Source organism: Rattus rattus, chromosome 15, assembly GCF_011064425.1.
Source record: "Rattus rattus isolate New Zealand chromosome 15, Rrattus_CSIRO_v1, whole genome shotgun sequence".
In the NCBI taxonomy this organism is placed as follows: Eukaryota; Metazoa; Chordata; class Mammalia; order Rodentia; family Muridae; genus Rattus; species Rattus rattus.
The window spans coordinates 21,041,822-21,060,134 of record NC_046168.1 but is presented as its reverse complement, the minus strand read 5'-3'; the positions used below and the strand labels follow the sequence as shown (position 1 = coordinate 21,060,134).

Below are 18,313 nucleotides of genomic sequence, written 5' to 3'. Positions count from 1 at the left end.
TAGATTATTTGATTTTTCTAGAAAATTGCTAGCATCATGTTCAGTCATTAAAATGTATAGATTAGCATCCAAACCCCTAGCTGTCTCAATATAAATGTATCTAAGTAATTCACTGACTCAGCTGAATTCCATGTGATTATTTTGCTCCACAAGGAAATCTGGAAAGGGAAGGAACTGAAAGGTCAAGAGTGTGGTTAGGGGGTGGGAGAGATGGCTCAGTGGTTAAGAGCACTGACGGCTCTTCCAGAGGTTCTGAGTTCAATTCCCCAAAACCACATGGTAGCTCACAACCATGTGTAATGGGATCTGATGCCCTCTTCTGCTTGTCTGAAGAGCCTGACTGTGTACTCACATACATAAAATAAATGAATCTTAAAAAAAAAAAAAGGGAGCCTGGTTAAGTCTCAAATACTGAGTCAGACATCCTTCAGCTTCAGATCAATAGTGCATCGAATTTGGTCACAGCTGAATTTTCCTAATGTTTGTTTTGTATTTAGTTTTCTAATTTTGAAGGTAACTCCAGTTTACACAGAAAGGTTTTTAAACACCTATATTACATAGGGAATTAGCTCTAACTAGGAGTTACTAACAGGAACTGACTCTAATCAGAACTCCCAGATGCATGAAAATTACTTAAAAGTCAAGGAACTTGAGCTCATATCACAGATGTCTTTATTTCATCTGTGTGCACAGTGTACGTGCATTTGTTAGTGTAGGTTCATGTGTGTGCAGGTGCATATGTACACATTTCTGCATACTTGTGTATGTAAGGTTGACTTCTGGTGTTTTTCTTTCAACTCTTCTCCATATTTTTTGAGGCAAGATTTTTAACTAAACAAGAGGTTTAAAAAATCAAAAAAAAAGGGGGGGAACAAAAATATTCATTGGAGGGGATATGAAGGCATAGTTTGGAGGAGAGACTGAAGGAACAGCCATTCAGAGCCTGCCCCACATGTGGCTCATATATATACAACCACCAAAACTAGATAAAATTGATGAAGCTAAGAAGTACTAGCTGACAGGAAATGAATATAGATCTCTCCTGAGAGACACAACCAGAGCATGTCAAATACAGAGACAAACACTAGCAGCAAACTGAACTTAGAATGGGACCACTGTTGGATGAATTAGAGAAAGGATTGAAAGAGCTGAAGGGGCTTGCAACCTTATAAGAACAACAATACCAACCAACCAGAGTTCCCAGGAACTAAACCACTACCCAAAGACTATACATGGACTAACCCAGGGTTCCAACTGTGTATGTAGCAGAGGATGCCCTTGTTGGGCACCAAAGGAAGGCGAAGCCCTTGGTCTTGCCCATGTTGGACTCCCAGTGTAGGGGAATGTGGGTAGCATGGGAAGGGGGGATGGATGGGGAGGGGAACACCCTTATAGATGAAGGGTTGGGGGATGGGATTGGTGGCTTATGTTCGGGAAACTGGGAAAGGGTATAGCATTTGAAATGTAAATTTAAAAACATCAAATAAAAAAGGAAAGAAAGCTAAAAAAAAAAAAAAAAAGAGGGTCATAGAATGACAAGAACGTTTGATCAATGAGTTTCAGGGATCCTCCTACCTTTATATACTCTTCCACCAGAACTGGGGTTCCAGGCAAACAATACAGGGTTCTGGGGATCTGAGCTCACATACCTGTGCTTGCACGAGCAGGAGGCACCTTAACAATTGAATCATCTTTCTAGTCTCCAAAAATGGAATTTTTTGGTTTCTTGTTGACCAAACTAACTAATTCATTGAGAAAAGAGTACTACACAAGTCATCAAAGGCAGAACATCTGCTGTTTTCAATACAAGAAAAGATTCCCACAGCAATACATCCATTCAGTGTCACTCTAAACCTGTTAACCAGCACTGATGCTAGGACCCCTGTGAAGGTCACACTATCCTCTGTGCAGCGTACATGCTCTACACTGGCTTCACATCAGCTCTGGTTACTGAACAGTTGAAATGGACTCTGTTATGATGGATGATCTAAAGTTTAAAACTTATTTTAATTAGTGCACTTCAATTCAATAGCAAGCGCCTGTCACATTGGATCCCATAGATCTACACAAAACTATGTTTGAAAGAAAGAAAATAGAAGGATACAACCTGAGCAAGTTAGAGCAGAAAACGCTCTGATTAAATAATCAAGAGAACATATTAGAGAAATGAGCTTACTAAACATAGCCAGCTGAATGGAGGTGATGGACGCAACTGTGTGCGAGCTCTTGGGCAGTATAGACAGAAAGACCAAGACTGCTGCTCTGGGGGAAGAGTATACAGAGGTAGGAGGATGCCTGAAACTCATTGGTCAATCATTCTTGCCAAATTTGTGGTCTTGCTTCATTAATGACCATGCCTCAAAAATTATGAAGAGCTATTGAAGGGGGAAAAAATGAAGTCAACCTTACATACGCAAGCACCAGTGGGACCCACTATGCAACTAAAGTTTGCCTCAAAGAACCAAAATAAATAAAATAAGTTAAAATATAAAAATAGGAGGCTAGAAAGATGACTCATTAGTTAAGAGCCCTAGTTCCTCTTCCAGTACCCACTTGGTGGCTCACAACTTCTATAATTCCAGATGATCTACTTCTGGCCTCCATGGCAACAGGTATACTTTTGGCACACAAACATACATGCAGAGCAAATACCCCTAAGCACAATAAAATAAAATTAATATGTGTGTATGTATGTAAATACTAATGCAACAAGTTGAATCTTTGTCATTTTTTGTCTACTTTTTTGAGACATGGTCTCTCACTGAACCTGCAGCTCTATGTTACCGATTAAGTAGCCCAGCTGTTAGCCCCAGGAACCCCCATATCTCAGCTTTCCTAATGCTGGGGCTATAGGCATTCTGGTGTTTGATGTGAATGCTGAGTCTTCAAACTCAGATCTTCATGCTTGCCCAGCATACATTTACTCACTGGACTACGTCCCCTGCTTAAAAATAAAAAAATTCACTATGCTTTGACAACTCCACCAGCAGTCCTCTGAGTTATAATAATGTCAGACTCCAATTACACAGACTCCAATTTGATCAGATAAGTCACCCTTTTCATAAAACATGTTATCTGAACATCTTCCCATTATGTAAAAAGCCTACCAACTCACTGTGGGGGATTATGTAGCTTTTGTGACTCACTTTCAGACACCACTCTATAAAATCGTTATCTATAGAGCTTTTTGTGATGGACTTCAAGCAATTTTCACAGTGCAGGATAATTCAGCTGGTGTGGAGCAAGCGGTGAAGTCCCCTCCCCATCCATCGGCAATACTTTTCACAAGTGACTGTCAAGTGATCACGATTTATTAAGAGTGTAAGATAAAGCCAAGTGAGCACCTCCTGGGTCCCTGAATGGTTACAGTAGTTGTCCTCCCCCTTACCCCGAACTGAGGCTTATAAGTCATTGGTATTTTAAGGTACAACTCACACATTCCAAAATATTTCTGTTCAATATTTGAAGTGGAATGTTTCTCTTCCTTCAATATTGTAATCCTCAGGGTATTAAAATAAGAAGTCAGGCATTAAGAAGGAATCATCAGAGCAGGGTACACAGCTCAGTTGCAGCATGAGGTTCTTAGTTAGAGCCCCAGAACATATGTAAAAATTGCCAGGTGTGGTAGAATATGAATATAATCCCAGCATTTGGATGGTAGATAGAGTTGAATCCCTGGGCTTTGCTAGTCACCAAACACAACCTACTTTCTACTTGGTGAGTTGCAGACCAATGTGAGAATTTTGATTTAAAAGAAAAAGGTGGATAGAACCTGTGGTTGGTTGAATGAGATGTCCCCATATCCTTGGGCATTTGAATACTTGGCCCACAGATGGTGACACTATTGCATGGGCTTAGTAGGTGTGGTCTTGCTGGAGTTGGTGTGTTACTGGGGTCAATGTGAGGTTTCAAAAGCTATGCACCATTCCTAGTTCATTCTCCCTGCTTCCTGCTTATAGTTTTAAGATATATTTATCAGCTTCCTTCTGTGGCCACCATGTCTGCCTGCGGCCATAGTATTGGACTCAATAGTCATGGACTCCCCTCCTCTGGAACTGTAAGCCCAAATAAAACATCCTTCTATAAGTTGCTTCTGTCATGGTGCTTTATTTCAGCAACAGAAAAGTAATTCCAAACCTAGAGAATGACTCCTTAGCTTGTCCTAACAAACACCAACATACATACAACTCACACATACACACATCAAAAGAACAAGAGAAAATGGTGTCCTGAGAGGCAAAATGTTTCACTAGGAAAATCTTTTTACATAGGTATTCATAATGTGTATATCCATTTAATATGCACTGAGTCTAAACAGGAACCATCTTATTTACTGACCCTGGCCATGTGGAAGCCAAGGACAGGTCATCTTGTGCATCTTCAAGCTGTGCTTATTTTCCATGAAAAATGTGCATAGCATATTGGGGAGATGCAGCAGTATTTATAGTGTATTATGGGAACATACAGGAAGAAAACTGAGCTGGGGGGTGATTGGGGAAGTAGCACAGGTGTTTCAAAGAATCAGAAAGGGCACATAGGTTAGGTCTAGGGGAGGTTGTTTGTATCCTGAAACAAATAGGCTTTTCTTATAGAACATATGGGGAGGAAGAAGTCATGTTTGCATGATTAACTTAAGGTTCCTTGGCATGGCTAGACCACACTATCTGGTCAAAAATTAGGTATAAAATCGGAGGCTCAGAGCAAAGGTTAGAACGCAGACATTGCACAAGAAATAGTAAGAGTTGAGGCACCTCTCCTTGAGCCTCATGCAGAACAAGATACTTAAAGGAACAAAAAGAGAAAGAGGGAAGGCAAATTAAATTACAGCATGGAAAAAAAGGTAGAAAACTTTAAAGTAAATCCTAGAGAGGCAGGAGGCAAAGAATGCTACAAGGACCCAAAGTAATGTGAACAGTTGTCCTGGTATCAAGGTCATGTACATCTCAAAGGTTGAATCATAGAGGTATTCAAATATGCCCATGAAATCCAGAAAAATAAGTGGTAAAAACCACCTTAGTTTTGATAATTGGTGAAATTAGGGACAACTCAACCTAGCAATTATGGTAACAGAGAGCTTGTTTTAGTGGACTGAGGAAGGTGTTTAGGGATGAATCAATGGAAAGGCTCCCTTCTTTGAATATTTTCCATAAAAACTCTAATAGCTGTAAACGGCTGAGGGTTAAGGAGTTAAACTCAAAAGGTGCACATAAGAAATGAGGCTACCGTGACCAGCTCTAGTGAGGCCTATGATCAAGTGTACCTGTCCTAAATCCAGTGACAGGCTTTGACCAACAGAACATTTAAAATGGAAATCCCATATATTCATGTCATGACAAAAGAAGGAAGATACCAAATACAGAGATTCAGGCAGATTAGAAATCACCATACAAATGTTAGTTATTAAGGCTCATTATTACCCCAATTTGATCCTGTTAGATTTTGATCTGTATATCAGCCTACTTTATATCAGAGTTGATAAAGAGAATGAAAAGTCTGCACCCCATGGAGTATGTGGAGAGGAAACAGCCAAAAACAAATGATGCCTTTTGCACATAATTTCAGCTTCAGGGTCCAATGGGGAACTGCAGAGAACCACAATAGCCTTCTGTAGATGATGTGATGTGAGCTTCCTGACACAATGTCCCATGTCAGTGGAAGGGATAATGACAGGCTGCTTCTTGCTTCTTTCATTTGCTTAATTTGAATACATTCTTTATACAAATTGTAACTGCTGTCATTTTGATAATACTCCAATTTGAAAATCTGGATTGTTGGGTGCAGGCCTTTGCCAGCTCTAAACAAATGGTGGGTTGGCCACTGAAAGATTTGAAGGGCACTCTGGCACTGGGCACAGACAGAATCATTTCCTCTATGAAGTCTCCAGTGTGGGACAGATTTCCCAGTTGCCATTACATTCAAAAACGAAACAGGAAAATTCTACTAAATCATTTAAAACTCTACTGAAACCATATAGACCTACACATCAATGAATCCACCGGACTCTTCCTCCCTTTCATTTTGTTTTCTTTGACTCATTCTTTTGCTTTTTGTTGTTTGTTGTGCTGAAGCAAACCCAGGGGATTGTGTGTGCTGAGCGCATGGTCTACTGAAGACCTGTGTCTCCAGCCTTGTTTGCCTTCTTATCACACCGAGCAAACAAAATGCATTTCCGTACTTCTCTAAAGTTGACACCAGAAACTCTACTAATAATAATAGCTCCCACTATGCCAGCTTAGGTGCTTGATAGGTAAGTGGCATCACTCAGGAAAGGAATCATGGGCCAGATGAAGTCTGTGCTTTCTCAGACAGATCTATTTAGGGGAACATAGTGTTCAATGAGCTAAGTAAGCAAGAGAAGAACATGGGACTGAAAATACTTTGACATTCAAATAAAAACAAAGACTGTCCTAAAAATATATTTATTTTGTTACGTCTGCTGGGGGCACAGGGTTTCCACAGAGTCCAGACAGGAATATCAGGTGTCCTGGAACTGAAATGACAAATGGTACTGAGCTGCCTCACATGGGTGGCTGGGAAGAGAAACCCAGTCTTCTGCAAGAGTAGAACGTGCTCTTAACTGCTGCACTGCCTCGCCAAACCACAGAGGCAGCTCTTCTTTATGTATTTAGAGATAAACATTTCCTAAGGTAAGCAGACTTTGTCTTCTTGAGTCTGTTTCTGTTAAACTTACATTGATTTAAACAAAGAAAACCAAAATATGTTACATTAAATATAAATGGAGCCAAAATACCTTTGTTTTAAAAATATGTGTTTGCATTCTTCTGGGATATAGAATAATTTTCAGGGTTTCTGCTGCTTACAATATGATTTCAGACCCTCCTAGAAACATCTTTTGTCCTTCAGTCCATATTGTCTGGTTTTGTTTGACTTGTTTGTTTTTTGTTTGTTTTCTGTCAGCTTGCAGAACATTCTGGTTTCTCCAGGTTATTGTGTGAATTCTGAACATGTTCACCTGCTTTACAAAGCAAGTCAAGCATACCCTTAACCTAAGCCTTTACCTAACGAACGGTGGTCTCCTCAAATTGCTGCTGCTCTCCACACTTGACAAATGCACACAGCCCCAAACCAAGAATTTTCAAATTTCAACTACCGGAGTTATCCACTACAAGCTATGATGTGGGCATCTAATTCTATGCTAATTTTCTTCCATGTTCTTTTTAGCTCTCAAGATTTAGGCATAGTCGTATACCTTCTTTCTCCATAACTCCAAATATGTTTCACAAGAAATAACAGATAATAAAGTATTAGGTCAGAATAGTTTAGATTCACATAAGTTAGAGAGCCCCCAAATAAATGAAATTGTGTACCCAATCAACCAACCATTCTTTCTGTACCTAGAGAAAAAAAAAATAAAACCAAAACAGGTGTTAACAACAGCAGTGTGAAAAGAATCCTAGATTCTTGGAGAATAGAAAGCTATTCTGCATCCTTTTATTGTATAGAGTTAATATTTCCACTGGCCACCATCAATGGGTGCCAGAGTTGTCCTACTCTGGGGCAATTCTCTTTCGTGTCAGTGAAGAGGGGCTGTTTGCCCAGATTACTTTTAAGCTGTTTTATTATTGTTATATTAGGTCCAAAGCCCTGTCTCCTAGTAGGTTAAGCAGTAGGTTAATCTCCTGTGTATTCTCAGCAGTGTCTGCAGGGCACGGAAGTTATTCCTTACAGTGTCTTTAAATGACCTCCATCCTATCCTGCAAGAGTGCAAACATATATGAGCTATATGGTCTCAAATCTACACGCCACTAATTGCCTATGCCTGCTTCCTGTTTCGTAGACTTCAAAAAGCCAAGATGAAGGGGAGGAGGTCCAAGACACTGATGGTAGAGAACAGAACTTATGGGCTCTTCCCGGCACACTCTGCTTCCAGACTTGATAAGGTCTGTCCTCTACTCTGATGCTGTGGCTGACATCAGTGGCTGGCAGGAACTGGAGAGATTGCTGGGAAAGAATTCCCCAGCTCCTTTCAGCCTCTGTCATTCTATGAAAGTGAAAGCTTGGGGGAGGGGCATCAAAGAACACATAATACTACCACATCTACATTAAAACTATGAATTTGTAAAAGTTCCATTCCCACTAATTATACAGCTACATACTTGGCTTCTATCCTAGACTTCTGATTTGGCTTTTGAACATCACCAACAGCTGAGAAACGGAAACCAAACTGTATGTGGTATGGTTGTGTGTGTGTGTGTGTGTGTGTGTGTGTGTGTGTGTGTGAGTGAGTGTGTGTTTGCACATTCACTGTGGTATATACGTCAGAGAAAAATTCAGGAGTTTTCTAAGGATTTATGACTACACCTAGGAGTCCTAATTATAAACTTTGAAGTTGAACAATGGATGGCATTAGAAAGGGAAAATCAGGTGAAAGAAACACAGGCTGCTTGGCTCTAAGGAAGGAGTGTGAGATGAATGCCACTGTTATTTTCGACAACAGTTAAAGGAGCACAATAGAAAATTCACTGGTTGCGTGATTTGGTCTGACTTGACTCATTTTATTTTTCTTTGCTTTGATTTGAGAGACAATGTTGCTTTCTCTTTCAAGAATCAGTTGGGATGTAGGAAAGACTTTGCAGTTAATATTTTATGGCAAAGATTAGCATCCAAATCCATCTCTTTTCTTCTCGACACAACAGTTACAAAAACATCAACCGTACCAACGTTTTTGAAATCCTTTAGAAGTTTGTTTCTTTTTCCATCTTTGTATACAATTCGTTTCCCCCACGAGGATCTCTTTGTATTTTTAATGATAACTTCAGAAGTCAGACAAACATCATAATGCAGTCTGGGAGCACAGTGGGCAGGGTAAACCCATGTTCTACTTCTCTGCCACTCATGTCTTTAAATGCTTAATTAAAAATAAGAGGCCTTGTATTTTCTAGTTGTATAGTCACATGCAATGATTTAGCCATTCTGGAATAAAGGGATATGTACATGAATAGAGACAGGCCATCACATTTTGTTTTGGTTTCATGTGTCATTCACATACTGAAGTTGTTCACTTCTATTTATTTTCATTTGCACCATTAATGGAATCTGAGTTATCATTTTCTTTTGCAAATATTATAGAAATAACTGAAATTTTGCACAGTCAACATTCAGAGAAGAAACATTAATAAAGATCAAGAACAGTAAAATATTTTAAATGATAAAAGAAGTGGGGTCAAGCCATTGAGAAGATATTCTCTCTCTCTCTCTCTCTCTCTCTCTCTCTCTCTCTCTCTCTCTCTCTCCCTTCCTCCCTCCCTCCCGTCCTCCCCTGTCCTGTCTCTAGTAAACAGTGGTGAATACAGAGACCCATGGGTGCAGGGATACAAAGAAAAAGGGACAGTTAAGACTCAACCCCAATTGTGACATTTCTACCACCCTGTAGGACTTGAGGACCATTGTCCTAAAGAAGTACAAAGACTGAGAGTTGAAACTCAGGTTTGTGACTATTAACTGTCCTGTATAAAATGCCCCACCCCCAACTACTACTACTACTACTACTACTACTACTACTACTACTACTACTACTACTACTACTACTTCTTCTTCTTCTTCTTCATCTTCTTCTTCTTCTCCTCCTCCTCCTCCTCCTCCTCCTCCTCCTCCACCTCCTCCTCCTCCTCCTCCGCCTCCTCCTCCTCCTCCTCCTCTTTTCTGTTTTTGTAAATTGTGTAATATGAAGCTAGGTACATCAACTTTTTAATTTTAAAGGATGTACGTATTAGTTTACTTTTGTAGTATAAATAAGTAATAATTTTCAATTTGTCATTTGTCTTCACATTTATGGGTATTTTTGTGATATAAAGAAAAAGAGCACAATATTAATTTATTCACACCAGTACTTTAGATATAGTTATGAAATATTTTTTTACAATCTAGGTATAGTAACTTGCCTGCATATATACATTTCTTAAGATAGAAATGATTCTATAGCAAGCATTTAAATATCTGATTCATTTGAGATGTTGTTACATATAAACTCTAGGAAATTCCTAAAACATGAGCTGGGAATTGATCACTGTGGACAGAGCATTATTGATACTAACCTACTTGCTGGGGAGGCATGATGGCTTCTGATTTATTTCCATTCATGTGTCTTTAGCAAAAGCAATGCACATTCCATAAGGTTTCAATTGCCTTAAATTCTCCAGCTTTCAAACCCCAGTGAACATTAAGAAACCAGAGCATCATGCTTGACAAACCATTCTCATAACACCAGAGACAGACTGAATCACTACTTAGGAAAAAGAATTGCTCATATTCTACCTTAATTTCTTTCTAATATAAAACAGCAACCATTCAATTGAATCATTTGTTGCCACTCACAGAAGCTGTGGCAACAGAGGGAGCTATCCGACTGGGAGGCAAACATTGTGTTTTCCCAGAGCCTTGTTTTAACGCCACTGTCCCCAGCTCAAGGTTATAACACTGTATCCATTTCCTTCTTTCAGTTTAGAAATTTTACCAGCCCCAAATGAACGCACAATATGCAAGCTGTTATAAAGACTCACCACTACTAGAAGTGTCATTCAGGTTTAGCAGTCCTCCTCCTAGTCCTCGGTAACTATGGTAACTGTAGGTCCCATTGCCATTGATGTACAACACCTCCTGGGAGCCTGGAACAGTAGACGTTGAGTAGGTGGCCTGGGCTGCCTCAGGCTTGCACTGTTTGTCAGCAGGAGTAGCTTCGTCCTGCAATGAGACAGCATTCCATCATTGTGACATCTCTGCGCTACTTCTCTTTGTACAGTCTCAGTGCCAGACACATGGTGGCTCTGGGTAAGAAAATTCCATACAGTGAACATTAAGCTCATGTGTACATTTTCTTCAGCTTTGCTAAAAGCTAATATATACATATATTTTATATACACATATATATATATATGTATACACACACATACATATATACATCAAGGCAACAATATGGGCAGGCTGTACATTTTTAAAAATGACCATTTCCAACTAAGTTTGAAATAATAGAGAGTGCTTCAAAACCACCAATAGGTGGCAGTCTTCTAAAAGTCAGTGGACATAGAAACAAGGGACACATCCATAGTGGAATCTATCCCTCGTGTGTACTATGAAACTGATGAAACCTAAGGCCACTTGACAAGTGAACACGTGTGCTGCAGGAAAGCAGATGCCGCCTGGTTTCAATTCATAGGAGGCAACTGAGAACGGAAAGACACAGAATGGGGAAGGACAATGCTGGTCCCACCTCTGTGGAGTCAGCCTGGGCAGCAGGGCTTCACTGTGTAGACAAGTGGGGGCATGGGTCTAGGATCTGTGGCTAAGAGTTCTCTCCTGCAAAAATGTGACTGGGAGAGAAGGTGGCTTTTAGTGAATGGAAAACAAACAAGCAATAAACAGACTAAAAATACACAGAGAGTGATAACAGTGAGAGACAAGAAAATAACTTGACAGACTTTGAGCTTCTTAGTTTGCTCGCTCCCTGCTTTCCTCCTGTTCCCTCCTTGAATGTCTTTCTCTTCCCTTACTGTCTCTTCCGTTCCCTTTCTCCCATGTCATTTAGATGTGCTTATGCATTCACCATCATTCAGGAAACTACCCTCACCTCGCTGAAAAATGACGTATGGGAATTAAAAATTATGTTTGTAATAAATGCTATACTTTTAATAACAAAATAGATTGCATTTCTCCTTAGCAATCTATAAGTTCATGAAGTCTAAAATATATGGGACAAAGATAATTCAATTTTCTTGGCTTTTTACAATATTTCTATTTCTTCTGAGTTTATCCTTCGCTCTCTCATGTTGGGAATGAGCTGTAAGCAAGGCAAGGCCTTTATCACAGAGCCATATCTCTAGCCTTCCTTCATTTTCAACAAGAAATATTTCTAAAACTATATTTTTAATAAATTTTAGATGAGTTTTTATTACTAGCAGTGTTTTGCATGACATCATCTATGAATAAAGCAGACCATGTGACTGGCAGATTTATGCCTAAATGCTACAGAAGGAGAAACATGGAATATGATTGTTCTATGGCCCAGTCCTATGTTATATTGATATTTTCATTATTTGCATGAAACTTGGCCTGACTTTGTTCTTGTTAGGGTGATAGCTCAAATGACCCTGTTATACTTAGCCATGTACAGGAACACATGATCATCTTTCTTCCAATAAGATTTTAAAAGAGAACCTGAAACTTAATGGCTTCCCAATCTAAATAGTACCATAATACCAATGACTTACATTCAAATAAAAATAAGAGAAAGTGGAAAAGAAAGTATTATATTTGAATTTTCAGAACTGATGTTTCTGAAATTTGTCTTATGTAAACACGATCTGATCTAAGTCAGTGTGTAATTAGAATGCTAGGTTGCAAATTTAGCTTGCCATTTGAACCTCAGAGCCCCCGGGAGGGCGTATTGCCTTTTATAACATTTCCCTTGAAGAAGTTGACCATCAAACCAAGCAAAGACCAAGATCGAATCAGGTCTGCTTCTGCTGCAGCTGTATTCTCCTGAGTCTCCAGTTGGCTGCCCGAGTTTATTAATTTGATTGTATTCCCAGCGAAAATGTACCCAAAGAAGATGGTTTTCAGACTCTGTGGAAAAGTATATGGAGTCATGAGACCCACTGCTGAGACTTTTAAATACATTGCTATTCGCTTTCAGGAAAACATATATTTTTTGTACTTAAGATGAATTTATGTATTAACCATAATAAGTAAGCTTAAATAATCTGGGACATTGAACATGGTTATTTCTGGAAATCTATTGCTGTTGGGCATGGAGGTCATCACAAGCATGTCTCAGGTAATCAGGCTAATCAGCCAGTGGTGTTGTGAGAAAGCGTTATTAATAAATCAATTTTAGTAGAATACAAGCAGCTATCATGAAGGCATACTGGATTTGATGGGAAGGACTGAAATAATTTCGATCCTGGAGTATCTCAGACTTGCTTAATCGGTCTCTCCATTGAAACTGTCTTGTGTGTAATTATGCCAACATGTCTCTATGGGCATAGGTATTATCTATGCGCCATCTAGAGTTTTTAAAAAGTTTCTTAAAATCTAAAGCTGAGTGCTATCATTTTTATTTTGTGGATGGGAACCATTTCAGATTTAGGATTTTTAAAAAACCCTTCAGATTTTGGACATTCAACCAATATACTATGCAAGTATTAAGAAATACCAAGTAATGTAAAGTTCAATATACTCCAAGCAGTTTAGATTACAGATAACCAACCTGTTTGTATTAATTCCCCCATACTAACATGAGTGTGGCATATAGCTTGAGGCTATTACAGCCCCTCAAATGATGAATAGATGGATTTATACTGTTTACACGTTGTGACAGTTGATGGTTGAATTCCCCCAAAGGTTCATGAGTCATAAACGTGCTCCCTTGGGTGAGGTTACTGGAACAGGCGCAAGCTTCAGGGGTGCCTAACTAATGGCAGGTCCTAAAGTCTCACTGGGGACAGATCTCCCTCAAGACTGTGGCATCCCAGGCACCCTTGCTACTCCTTTGCTTTGTGGTTCAGCATGAAAATGAGTTTGCTCTGCTCTGTTCTCTCAGCCCTTGCAACCCAATCAATCCCATCATAGACCCAGAGCAACATAAGTATTTGATTTCATGCTGACATCTCCCAAAGAGTGAGGTAAATAAACTTATAATTACCCCTGGGGTTTCACTATAGTAACTCCAAGCTCAGATTAATTCCTCATGCATGCACCTATTTCCTATGAACGTATTATATTTTTAAACTGGTCTCTACAGAATCTGTATGCTTTTAGGGAAAACATCTGAGAGTCTCCCTGAGGTTATGAGCTATGGTATACTGACCTGTGCTACATCCTCTCTCTGTTGCCAGATTATGAAAATCTCAGCTTTAAAATACTCTTTCTGGAAAGACAAATCTCTTGAAATCTCAAAAGACATCAGAATGTTCTCTCTTCTTGGGGTACTTGTGAAGGGCTAGTTGCAGTTCCGCCATGAAAACATGGTAAATAATCTAGGCTTCTAGTTTTAGTAAAGTGGCACTCCTCTGAGGTACTCGTGTCCTTTTTGAAAGTGAGAGCGAGATGCTCTCAGAGAAGAGCATATTGTTATGCAAAAAAGGAGACATTATTACTGCAGTGTTTTCTTATGTATTCTTTGCATGATAGAATTAATTTGGATTATTAAGTGTACCATTTTAAAATGTGACTCTTTCTTTATTAACTGCTATTCCAAACTGCTGTAGCTGCAGTGGGAAGGAAGATAATTAATTCCATTAATAATCAAAGCCAACTTTGTGGGGATTATTTGTATTCAAACAAAGATTTGCATTATTAATGTTTTGGCAGTCCACTATACATACAGAAATAAAACACACAAGTCTGCCAATAAAATATGTTATGCGGTGTCCTTTGGACAAAAGTTTAATGAGTGTTAATTCATGTTTTTTGTCTCGAGTCATAATCATTTTCAAAGAGAGATGATTTTAATGACATTAAAAGGTACATATGCCCTGAAGTCACATTTTACCTTTGTCACCAACTTCCAATAATTAATATTTTAATAACGAGTGCTCAACATTTTCATAACTAGCAGTTCACTCCCAGAGTACCTATGAAGGTTGTTTTAAAAAAAAGGCCATTTTAATATGCTACAAAGCTTCACAGCTGCACAAATACATTTAATTAACAAGAAAAATAACTGACCCTCTTTTTAATAGAAAAACTTCAAAATTTATAATGCATTAAAATAAGGATCAACAATTGAATGACCACAAGCAATGGACTAGACAATACATACCGACATCACATATCATACCACACACACACACACACACACACACACACACACACACACACACACACACTCTTAGATAAAAATAGTCAACAAAGACTTTTTTTTGTTTGCTATACCTGGACTCTGGCCTATCCTTTTGTATCTTCCTCCCTACCTTTCCAGATGCACATTTGCATGTCATGTGTAAACTGGGCTTATATGAAGACGGGCAGTTGCTCTTACGTGGAAGGCAAGACTGGAGTGAGTTAGAAGAGGGGACTTCGCTTTTTCTGTTTCACCCCCTGAAACTGAGGTCTGCAGTTGGAGTTGTTGTCTGGTTCCCTGATGGACCACATAGATAGAGTCCTAAGCCCCTCAGAGGCATAAGAAAATTTTCACTCAAAACCATTCACAAATTCTCTCTCTAACTGAGTTAATTTATTCCCCTTAAGGGACACCAATAGGTTATTTTTTAAAAATAAATACAACCTTGACCTTGAAAATATAACACTAGACTGACTTCTTTCCCAAGGCTCCCAGGATTTTTGCTTTTAGATTTTATGTCATCTGCATTTATTAAACATTCTTTATTTTCATGACTATGAGCAGAAAACACCAGTTAAATTGTGACTGGAACCAGTGGCTCTCAGGTGCATTAGTGTTGGTGTGTCACCATTTTCTTTACAGTATCAAGTAAAACACTCTTCCTAGAACATGGACTCTCATTTTGAGACAACCCTGGGGGATGTAAAGAGCAGGAAATGTTGATTTACCATTTCAAGGAGAAGGACCTGGAACTGCGCCGCCACAAATGATCTTTTTGCTACAGGACAGTAAACATGTAGACACAGTGCAGGTTTCAATGTACCCCAGTTTTCTGTAAGCTGACTGCAGAGCTCTAATGTCCTTACATGTTCTCTGTAGTTTATGTGACAGAACATTTTTATTTAAGATACACATTTTTAAATCCCCTCCAAATGGGGCTAGCGAAGGCAATGGGGTCCATGTACGAACCGTTGAAAACATCTCTACCTTCTAAAAGCTTCTCTCTCCCATTTGAGAGCATTCTAGAATTAAGTAAATTGCTAAGAGTTTCTGGGGACATTGAGGGAGGATCAGAAAGAACCAGAGCTCTATTGAAAATGCTCTTCAACCAACAAGAGACCTAACCATATTTGTGAGGTAACGAGAGCAGACATTTGATGACATCAACTAAGTCCATCCTTATGAATTTGCACCCTGGCTCATGTATTCCAACACTCAGATTTCTGGCCTGAACTCAGAGGGGTCACATATTACTTTCTCTACTTGAGGGCTATAAATTGTTAAGTTGCCAAAAGTGCAAAAATTCTCCCCAAGACATAGACAGACACTATTGAAAGTCACATATTGATTGATTTCAGGTCATATAATGATAAGTTTTGATTATATTTATTTCTGATTTAAGAAGAAAAAAATTGTTAGGGTAGCTAATGCCAGAGAGGACCAAACCCTTTGAGGTCTGTTTGTTTGTTTTATCTGACAAGTGCTTTTTAGAGGCATGTAAACACACCAACATACATGATTTCATGGACAAGAAAGTCTGCTCCCTAAGTGGGAACTCATGACACTGCAATGATAGAAAGAAAGCAGCACTGTGGTCACAGAGGGAGCATGAGGGCTGGGGAGGGAAGGAACAGGGAGCTGTCAATCAAAGGGTCTAAAACTGCAAGTAGGGGGAGTCAGTTTTGAGACACATCTTACAGCATGGTGATGAGAGCCAATGTATTCTATATTTCAAAGCAATTAAATTCCAAGTACCTCGTCATAATAAATGATAGGGAAGCGAGGCTATGGCTTTGCTCATTAGCTTGGCGGAATTGTTTTTTTACTGGGCAGTTGTATAAAACAACAATTGTATTCTCTGAATGCATATACTTACTACTTCCCAAATAATAGAAATGAGGACTCCTTGATGGTAGCCATTCTGACTGGGTTGGGATGGGATATCAGAGAAGGTTTAATTTCCATTTTCCTAACTGCTGAACATGTGTAAAGCTGTTTTTTGGGCATTGTATCCTTCTTTTTGAAAATTATTTTAGTTGATTGGCTAATACGTTGAATGGTATTTTTGTATTTTAGGCTTTTTCCCCCAGTTCTTTACATATTCGAGATATTAACCCTGGTGAACATGGAAGGAACTACTGGAGAGAAAACTGTACAACTGAAGAAGGGCCAAGGACATGGGGAGAAGGTCGAGGAGGCGGACACAAGTTAAGCACGCACAGAATACCATATGGAACCTTGTTACTTTGTATGCTCAGTAAAATTATAGTGTCTAACTTGTAGATCACGTAGTTAAGAATTTATTCTGCTTCTTATGGAAGTGATATGCCTTTTAAAAAAAATACACAAAAACATAAGAGCTAAAAGTACAAGATAATAGAATTATAAAAAGTCATGTGTGTTGTGCCAGGAAGCGTTCATGAACCCCAAAAGACCGCCAAGGAGCTGTTTCTGATGTAATCACATCAGGGCCTCTCTATTATAAACTTGACTTTGGACTTACCACCCACCCACAGGATGGTTTGGTGACGCAACCCCTAACTCTCATCAGGACAAGGTTTTTAGAAAATGGCAAGCAAAGGCGGGGGTGAGAAGTGGGTGTGTACACTGGCAAGCATCTGACTGAATGACTACTGGGAGCCAACAAGTGGGTGCTCTGAGGCAAGGCTGGACCCAATCACGAATGATCTGAAAGTACATCTGAAACGAACAGTTAATCTGTAATTAACCTTTGCTAAGAAGCAGCTAGAGAGTAACTCTGGGCAAGGACGAGCCAAGGGGTTCTTCTTGGTACTGGGGTGCAGCTTGGGTTTACCCGTGGGCCAAGTTTTCAGGTTCTTTTTTGTTCTTTTTCTTTATCTTTTAAGATGGAGACTAGTTTCAAGATGGAGTAGGTTTGGCCTTTCATGTTTGTGTGCAGGTAAAATAAAGGTTTAAGACTCATTAGCCTCAAAAATACAAAATAAATAAATCCATTAGCAATGCCCCAAACAAACTACAGTGAATACTCGACAATCAGAAGGAAGAAGTGTAGTGGGTAGTCACCAATAAGTAGGCATCCCCTCCGAGGGAAACTGGTTATCATCTTTCAATTTAAATAAGCCAATTTGCTCTTTAGTGATTTATCAAGAGTTCCTGTGCTTAAATAGATAAATCTCTTTCCATAGGATAGCACTCCTTATTTTGGCAAAAGATTTTATAGACAATTCCTTTGGGCTTCCAAAATAAGACTGTAAGTCACTTAGCCGTAGTTTTGAGCAGAATTTCTCACCGCAGAAAAGTCTTTCTGTAATACTGGGTATTTTTAACCTTAATCTTCAGTATACTTTGGGAGCAAGAGGAGATTTCTCCTAGTAATACAGTCTGCCTTCTTTCTTCTTTATTACAATGTCCATTATGAAAGCTTCAAGTTATCTATGAAGCTGTTATTTTATCTGAAGCTTGACTTTACTCATTGAAAACAACTTTTTGGTCCAGTGAGGCGGCTCACAGGGTAAAGGTATCTCTCAGACATGA

At 39.1% G+C, this 18,313-nt stretch overlaps 1 protein-coding gene across 1 annotated transcript in view; it reads right to left on the bottom strand.

The window, feature by feature from the left end:
* LOC116884936 (nucleolar protein 4-like) overlaps positions 1-18,313 on the bottom strand; it is a 126,276-nt gene that overhangs the window by 17,417 nt on the left and 90,546 nt on the right. Inside the window, exon 6 of the mRNA XM_032886148.1 lies at positions 10,521-10,701. Within this exon, the coding sequence (XP_032742039.1) occupies positions 10,521-10,701 (181 nt within the window). The remainder of the gene's footprint in view (positions 1-10,520; positions 10,702-18,313) is intronic.